Source organism: Corvus brachyrhynchos, unplaced genomic scaffold, assembly GCF_000691975.1.
Source record: "Corvus brachyrhynchos isolate BGI_N302 unplaced genomic scaffold, ASM69197v1 scaffold158, whole genome shotgun sequence".
Lineage (NCBI taxonomy): Eukaryota > Metazoa > Chordata > Aves > Passeriformes > Corvidae > Corvus > Corvus brachyrhynchos.
The window spans coordinates 175,224-183,944 of record NW_008239756.1 but is presented as its reverse complement, the minus strand read 5'-3'; the positions used below and the strand labels follow the sequence as shown (position 1 = coordinate 183,944).

The 8,721-nt window shown below is 49.7% G+C and overlaps 1 protein-coding gene across 1 annotated transcript in view; it reads left to right on the top strand.

The window, feature by feature from the left end:
- Nucleotides 1-141: 141 nt before the first annotated feature.
- Nucleotides 142-8,721, top strand: part of PGPEP1 (pyroglutamyl-peptidase I) — a 15,363-nt gene continuing 6,783 nt past the window's right edge. The window contains exons 1-4 of the mRNA XM_017742454.1: nucleotides 142-159; nucleotides 2,674-2,751; nucleotides 7,456-7,572; nucleotides 8,344-8,576. Coding sequence (XP_017597943.1) covers nucleotides 142-159; nucleotides 2,674-2,751; nucleotides 7,456-7,572; nucleotides 8,344-8,576 — 446 coding nt within the window. The remainder of the gene's footprint in view (nucleotides 160-2,673; nucleotides 2,752-7,455; nucleotides 7,573-8,343; nucleotides 8,577-8,721) is intronic.

Genomic DNA, 8,721 nt, shown 5'->3' with positions numbered 1-8,721 from the left:
AGATCTGGGGGTGAAGGGGTGGGGGGGTGTAGGTGGGGGTCCCCTTCTCTGTCGTGGGGAGCTTGGTGGGAGAGCAGGTTTGGGGATGCTTTTCCTGCCCTAAAGGGGTCGGGGGTAGGTGGAAGACCCCTCCCCGAGGTGATGGGGGGCTTGAAGGGGGTAGGTGGGGGACCCTTTCTCTCTGGTGAGGGATCTGGGGGAGAGGGATAATTTTGGGGATCCCTTCACCACAGGGCTTGGAGGGGGCAGTGGGGAACCCCTTCCCTCAGGTCGTGGGGGAATAAGTGGGGGACCCCTTCCCTGAGATGAGGGGGGGTCTGCTGTCCCATCAGAGTGTGGCTGAGGGAATGGAGAGCGGGGACTGTCCCCTCGGGGGGCTGTTTGGGGGGGCTGTCCCCTGTGTGGGGTGATAAATGGGGTGAAGAACAGAATCTGGGGGGCTTTGGGGCTGGTCTGCTGTGTGTCAGGGGTGTCAGGAGCTGGGGGGGGGTACAGTGGAGAGGGGCTTTGCCGCAGCTTTCCTAACACTTGTCCAACCAGTGGACACTCAGATCCCCTTTTTCCATCCCTGACCCCATCCCAAAGGTTTGCTAGTCGCAGAAAGAAGGGAACCGAGCCTCCCAAGGAGAGGAAAACCCAATTTGGGGCACAGGGAGGGGGGAATTGCCCGCTGACCACCCCACCCTGAGCCGCCAAGGTGTGGGAGCCGCTCCCCAAAGCACCCCCTCGGCACGGCAGCGGCGCCTCTGGGAAGAATGAGCGGAGGGAACGAGAGGCCCTGGCGTTGTCAGGCTCTTCCCGGGGTACAAAGGCCGCTCGGGGTGATTTGTGGGTGAGGCCGTTCTGTGACAAATGGGGAACTCGCCGAAACTATTCAGGTCTCCCCCAGCAGCTGAAGTTGAGGCCGTTTGAATAGCGGGGGCTCGGCGGCGACGCGCTGGAGCGGCCGTAATTGCTGGGAAAAGTGCCTTTTCCAGGGAACAGTTGTGGGGAGCCAAGGAGCAGGTGGCAAATCCTGCCTTTCCCAACCCCAAATCCAGCGCGGAGCGGCCGCGCTCGGCAGTGACTAAACAGAAAACTTGCGTCAGGAAACGTTCTGCTGCTCGCGAGGCTCCTCCACGCTCTTTTTTTCCCTTTTTTTTTTTTTTTTCCCTCCCAGGGAAGTCTGGTTGCAAAATGCAGTGGTTGCCTTGTCAGCTCTGCCCCTGTTTGATAATGTCATCGATGTCACGCTGAATTTCGTTTAAAACCGGGGATGGTGTCGTGTTCCCATTGGGTTCCCAGCCTGTGCTGGCCGAGGATAAGCGTTATTTGTGCACAATTTCTTTTTTAGAACTCGTTAAGGAGATAATCCCATCACGATCCCTGCAGCTGGTTTACTGCTAATGAGCCTTGGAGGGCCCCGTGGTGGATGTGCTGCTCTCCGTGGGGTCGGGTGCTGCCGACAAAGTTCCTTATGTTCCCGGGAAGGGATAACACGAGGGATCCGGGCAGGAGATGAGTCAGAGCAGCGATAACCCCAGCTGTGTTTGTGCCAGTTTGCCTTGGGATTCAGAGCAAGGGAATCATGCCCTGTGCCTGGGCACCTGTAGAATTTCAGCCTTTCCGTGGCTGGGTTGTTAAAACGTGGATTTCAGTTCTTTTATAGGATTATCACGCTTTATTTAGGAATTAAACTTAGCAGGTTTGCTTCCAGAGAGCCGTGTGGGACTTGCAGAAGTGGCTGGAAAGGCATTAATTTGCCTCGTTCCCCTGTCATAGATTGTCTCACACCCCTGCAGTTCTGCTCGCAGGAAAACACCCCCAACATTTTGGGTTTTGTGGGAATATTTATTTTGGCGCGACGGCAGCGCTGGGTTGAGATCCACGGGCGTGGACGAGCCCACGCTTGGGAAATTCCTCCTGTGCAGCATCACCTCAGCCTGGCTGGGGAGGGCAAACACAACATTTCCATTAAGGTGTCATCTGATATTTGTGGTCCCTCTCGGATCCTTTCAGGGGCTGGGCAGAATTTATGTCTCCTAATTGCAGGAGGCTCGGAGGGCAACGCTGACATTTTAAATTAAAGCATATCGACGTTACGCCCAGATAAATTGCCCAACCTTTGTGTGCTTGCTCAGGAAAAAAAAAAAAAGATGTTATGGATTACCAGTTAACTCCCAAGTTATTCATTAGGGATTTAGAGGTGCTGAAGGAAGTATTTTTGATAAAGCCTCGGTAGCCTTTGCTATGGTGTGGGGGGGTTGTCACCAGCTCTGTTTATTTCCTTGTGAAGTGTAATTAATGCTAACGAAGATCTTGGGGAAGACCCTGAGCGGAGAAGGAACTATTTGAGGCAGGCTTGTGGAAGCATCTGCTGCAGGCTAAAGCAATCAGGAATAGAAAATCCAATCATGGTTCTAATTCTGTGACATCGGGCAAGTTAGCTGTTAGTGACAAGTTTTTCTAACCTGGGCAGGAAGGAAAAAAAATCTTCTCCCCAAGGAAAAAACAAGTTTCTTTTCAAGCAAATTATTGTTTTCCTTCATTGTAGTTGAAATATTCCAGTGCAGGTGTCTTGTTTGATACTCGGATGTCAAGAAATAAGGATTGAGTGGTAGAAGTGGGGGGTTTTTTTCAGGAGAACTAAACCAGGAAAGCCCAAACTTCTTTGCAACTTGAAGTTGAGTCAAGTCTGTGAATTTTTCTTCTCTTACAGGGTTTGGGCCGTTTGGAGAACACGCTGTGAACGCCAGCTGGATTGCAGTGCAGGTAACCCCTGAATTTTCCTCTTAGGAAGTCAAAATAGAGCACAAATCCCCACAAATTCGGGGTTTCAGCTCTTTTTTTAAAACTTACAACTTCTTCCCGAGTTTATTAACCGAGCTCACTGCAGATATCCAGATGGTCAGCTGGATAATGTTTGATTCCCTGCTCAGGAAACAATCCCTTAGCTGGTGGAGTTTAATGAGATTGAGTTAATGTAGCTGAGGCAAGCAAGGAGTTCCTAGCTTTGGATGATTTTAAGTGGGGCAGGGAGCTTGGAATCTTCCTCTGCCCTGGAGAATTCAAAATAAACAAACCAACCGACCAACCCAGAGGAATTTGGATGTTTTTTTCTCTCAGTTCTAACTTGAAGCTGGGCCAGTTGCTTCACCTTTAAACTGAGTCTCATCCCCGAGAGGAGACTCCCAGCCAGTGGTTTTGTGGAGTTGCCTGAGTGTCAGGAATCTGATTCCAAGGCAGAGCTGCCTCTTTCCTCCCCCTGGGTCGGCCCTCTCTGCTTGGCTGATGGGACAGGAGAGTTTCTGTGGAAATGCTTTTCCTGCAGGTCCTCCCTGCTCGAACAAATCCATGCCACTTGTAGCTCTGCGTCTGCCTGAGCACGTTCCTAAAATCCTGGAAAATCCTAAGGGACCTACAAGGATCATCCAGTCCAACTCCTGGCCCTGCACAGGACACCCCAAAAACCCCACCCTGTGCCCAGGAGTTCATCTGTGTGAGGCTGATACTCCACAAATGAGGCAAGAAGAAGGAATCAAGCTCTTTCCAATGGAATTAAGGGGGTTTTTTTCTGTAAAAACACTTTTTACGGGGATGGTGCTGCCACATTGTCCCACTTCTTCCTTCTTTGTCACTTCTGGATGGGGTTTGTGGCAAAGCTACTGGGAATTCCACAGTACCTTTTAGTACACTTGCCCAGGGAATTAAATCTATTTTTCTCCCCAACACGTCTCTTTCCCCTTCAGAGCTCTGAGATTAATATCTTCTTTCGAATGCTTTTAAATTAAATCACAAACTCTAATCAATTACAGCCAACTGATGTCCAGCTGTCTAATGTGTTGGCTGGTAGGAGAAGACAAAACCTTTGCCTCCCAGGGCTTTTTGGGAATGAATATGTTTAACTTTGGGTCACTTTGGAGGAATATGCAGGTCGTGGATTGGGGGGGAGAGGAAAATACAGGACATTCCTAAAAATCAGAAGTGAGGCTCCTGTATTGGGTTTGTTCTTGCTGGTGTAGTGTCAGCTATTGTAAATAGCTGCTTTTATTTTAGAGGAGACAGACAAAAGGGTGTTTTTGCAGCAGGAGGAGTGGTGGGTGTTGTGATGTTGCTTAAGAAAATAAAAACAAACCCAAAGAGAAGCAGCTCCTTCAGCCCAGCAGCTCGAGGCACTGGTGGCTGCTCAGCTGTGTGGCTGGTGGATGAAGTCATCACCTCCATTTAAAATCCAGTTTTAGGGGCTTGGGGGATGTTTTGAGTGGACAAAACTCAGAGCTGGGGGTGTTTTGAGTACAAACCCGAGCCGCGCTGGAGGATCCGGGTCCTGTTCGGTGGCTGGCGGATTATTGTGACTGAAAACGTCAGCTCGGAGGCAGCGGGGAGGATTTGCCTTTCCTTCCCCTGTCTCAGCCCCCAGAGGCCCAGACAAAAAGGAACAGCATGTCTTTGAGCCCAGGCGAGGTGGGCATTGTGCAAGTTTCAGACGGGGACTTCATGGAGCGGAGTGGACACAAAGGCGTGTCTGAGTTCCCGAATCCCAGACGGTGTGATCTGCATTTTAATAGAAGAAAAATCAATTAAACAATCTTTGGAAATCCTTCCTAGCTCTAGGGCTAAGCTAGTTCTGGTTTATTGCATCTTTTATTATGCCGCATCCCGAGGATAAAATTCACTTCTTGGTGTTTTTTTTGTTTTCTCCCCTGGTTTTATTTGGGTTCTCCCGCAGAACACGGACACACGGTGTGAGTTTTCCCTGGAACTGCAGTGAATTTCTGTCTGGTTTTGCAAGCTGACTGATTTTTACACATGGGTACCTTAAACAGTGGCAGCAGCAATCTAATAATGCTGCTGAAATGAAACATTTCCAAATTGCATCCAGAAAAACCCAGTGAAATGTTTGGGCTTTTACTCATGGGGGAGAGCTTTCCTATGAATTCAGAGGGAAGAATAACTCCTTTCTGCTTTATTTCAAGGCTCGCAGCAAAAATACTCCGTGTTGACGTGGGTTTGCAGTTTTGTGTTTTCATCGTTTCAGTATTTCAGTTCAGGATTTCGTTTTTTTTTTTTTTTACCAAAGATTTTTTGCTGGGGAGGGACTTCCAAGAAGAAATTACTCAAATGGGCTTTTCTCAGCGTGTTTCCTGCCCTCCCTGCTGTGACTTAGGTGTGGGCACAGGTGTGACCTGTGGACTGTGAAGCTGCTGGGCTCCTTCATCCCCCCAGAGTGCTTCTGGCCGAGGAGGAGGAGGAGGAGGAGGAGGAGGAGGAGAGAGGTCAGAGTGCATTTTGACATTAGGAAGGACAATTGCTGTCAGGGTGTCTAGACAGACCTGATAAGGATATTAGAGGCTCACAAAGAGCAGCATTGTGGAGGGGTCAGGGAATCGGTCACACATGTTCAGTGGGCTGTGTTTGTCAGGTAGACAGGGCTGGGGGGGAGAAGTTGTGGGGCTGGAGGTGTGGTGGGTTACAAACATCTTCATTATGGAGCGCAGGGCTTGGTTAAGAGAAAGTTGTGGCTTGGTAAAGTTAAGGTTTAAGTGGCTGGAGGAGGTGGTTGTCACTGGGGAGGTTTCTTTTTTTTCATCCAGCAAAACTTCCCGCTGTCAAATCCATCTCTAGGAGCTATTTCCTTCCTAATCCTTCATCTTCAGGAGCATCACTTCTCGTTAGAGAAGCGGTGATGAATCCCAGCCAATTAACACTCCTAAAGAGTGTTTATCCTCCTCCTGAAGAGCCTGACTGCTGTTTGAATACTCTCATTTGTAAACTCCTTCGCTTTTATTAGGGCTCCACGTAAAGCAGGGGAGGTTTTGAAGGCAGGTTTGTGTAAAGGAGCTGTGATGAACCATCCCTTGCATCCATCTCTGGTAATGAATGTCTGAGTGTGCCAGACACTAATCAATACAGCAAGGCTTTAATATCAGCCTTGCCCTGGGAGCCAGAGCCAGTGATTTATCATTGTTGCTCATATCTGCTGCTCTGGGAAAGTCTCACTCTTGCCTTTCTGGCTGTTTTAGTTCTCTAAAATCCTGTTACATGGCCGTGGTTTGGCCCTACAAGTGTAAAAGGTGTTTTTATTCTCAGTGGAAAACCACTCATGCTGATAAAAACACAGAAAAACGAAAGCAAGACACTGCTCACGTTTGTGTGGAGGCCTAAAACCTCAGCTTGTTTTCTCCTCTCAAGTGTCTTTAATTTTTAATTTTTAACCTGGGGGAATACAAGTTTTGAGAGTGGAAACAGCTGATCTGCACTGCTTGGCCTGAAGCTTGCAAGGAGGAAAATAAAGCCTGAGAATTGCTTCAAAGAGCAGCTCTGATCACCAAATCCAAACGTGGGACAGAGGTAACTTAGTTTTTTCTGGGGTGTTTGGAAATGTCCTTTGGTAGTTTGATGGCTCTTACCTCAGATCCATAAGAACAGCTACTTTTGGTGTTTGGTGACAAGAGGAAAGCTTGATCCCACTTAGATGCCCCAGGAATTCCTTCAACATGATGGCCAAGGTCTCTTCTCCCACTGGAAAAACGCTTCCTGGTGTCACCTGGCTCCAAAGTTTGGGCTCAACTGATGGTTTTGTTTAAAAACCCTTTTTTTTTCAGAGGTTTCAGACTATCCTTGAGTTCCTGGAAGTTTTGGGTTGATGGCTCTGAGAGGTTTCACTGCTGAAGTACCAGATGAGCTAAAGCCTTACTGGTGGGACTGGAGAGACCAAAGCAGAGCCAAAACCATGGGCTGTGTGTAAGGGGGAGCTCCCAGTTTTGGGATCAAACAGTGCTTTCCAGTCAGGAATACTGGGGAGAAAAAAAACCAAACAAACACCCTTTCCTCTGGTTTTAAAGTCTTTGCAAGGTGTTTAACTGGCACTTAGTGTTAGAAAAGGTTTGGAGGAAATTGGCTCCGTTTATTGCCAGGATATTTGGGATGTTTTCATGTCAGAGAGGGAGAAATAATTTACTGGGTTAGTTGAATCACCAGTGCTGTCACCCAGCCCTGAGAGCTCTTTATCTGGAAATAAATGTGAAATTACTCTCCAGGCCAGCAGTCCTGGATGATGGATAAAATCCTTCCAGTCCCACCTTCTCCACGCTGTCACTCCTTGGAAGAAGTAGGGACTGTGAGTCTCTCCCTCTATAAATAACAGAGCCAAGATTTCCTTGGGAGTGTGGGTGTTGCTGATAACTGTTGTCAGTTAAATGTTGATTTCTTTGTTACACACGCATCAGAGCCAGACAAACGGCTCTGTGGGTGAGACTCTGAGCACAGGTGGAGAGATGCCTTTGTTGTTCCCATTATGGGTTTGCTTTTTTCACGGTGGTTGCTGTAAACTCACTCCAGGTGCTGTTTACAAGGTTATACAACCTGGTGTAAACTGGTATTGAGTCCCTCACTCTGCCATTAAACCTTCCAGGAGTAAATCCTCTGCTCACCTCGTGTCTGACCATCTTGGCTTTGCTTTCCTGGTGTTTTTAGGAGCTGGAGAAGCTGGGGCTGCGGGATGACGTGGATCTGCACGTCTATGAGGTCCCTGTTGAGTACCAGACCGTGCAGAGACTCATTCCTGCCTTGTGGAAGAAGCACAGTCCCCAGGTGAGTGAGCAAAGGGACGAGAAAAAACCACCCAGCAAAGGGTCGGAATCTGCAGTGGGCAGCATGTGAAGTCTCCCTTTTAATGATTCCTTCAGCCTGGTAGTCCCTGGCTGGATCTTTTCCTGTTTTGTGGTGAGAACATGTGAATTTGTAGGATTTTACAGCTCGGAGTGCTCCAGTTCACAGAGCAGTGGGTGTGAAGGGGCCACAGCAGAGGGCTGTCTAGACAGCTCGTGGTTTGTCTGTGCCACCTGGGCTCCTCCAGCAGCTGTGAAGGTGCCAACGTTCCTTTTTACCCTGATTAAATCACAATTTAGGTCAGGAGGGGGGGGAAATGAGAAGAGTTGTGCTGTGCAGAACCCATGATAAAAATGCCTCGTTCCTCAGATACTCACGGGAGAACCCCTGTAACACCTCCATGGTTCACTGGGAATGGAATCATGGAAGCCCAGAGTGGCTTGGGATGGAGAGGACCTTCAAATCATCTCACAGAGTCATTTAGGCTGGAAAATGATCCAAGAGCCTCGAGTCCAGCCTTTGACTGCTCACCACTGAGTGCCACGTCCAGTCCCTAAAGGCACAGGATTCCGTGGCAGGGGGGTGGTAAGGTGTCACCAGGCTTTCGGTGCCTGAAGGGAGCTGGACTGAGAGTTTGGACAAGGGAACAGAGTGGCAGAGCAGGCACAGATGCCAGAGATAACACAGATACCCCGAGCTGCAAGGGTCCCACGCGGATCTCCCACGCTCTAACCCGTCCCTTTTCCCTGGCAGCTGGTGGTCCACGTGGGGGTTTCGGGCATGGCCACCACTGTCACCCTGGAGAAGTGTGGCCACAACGTGGGCTACAAGGGGCTGGACAACTGTCGCTTCTGCCCGGGCTCGCAGTGCTGCGTGGAGGGCGGCCCCGAGTGCATCGACTCCATCATCGACATGGACACCGTGTGCAAGAGGGTCTCGGCGCTGGGGCTGGATGTCACCGTCACCATCTCCAAGGACGCCGGCAGGTGATCCCTGGGCACGTGGGGTCAGGGAATCCTGGAATGGCTTGGGTTGGGAGGGACCTTAAAGGTCTGCCAGTTGTATGCCAGGGTGCTGCAAGCCCCGTCCAACCCGGCCTTGGGCACTGCCAGGGATCCAGGGGCAGCCACA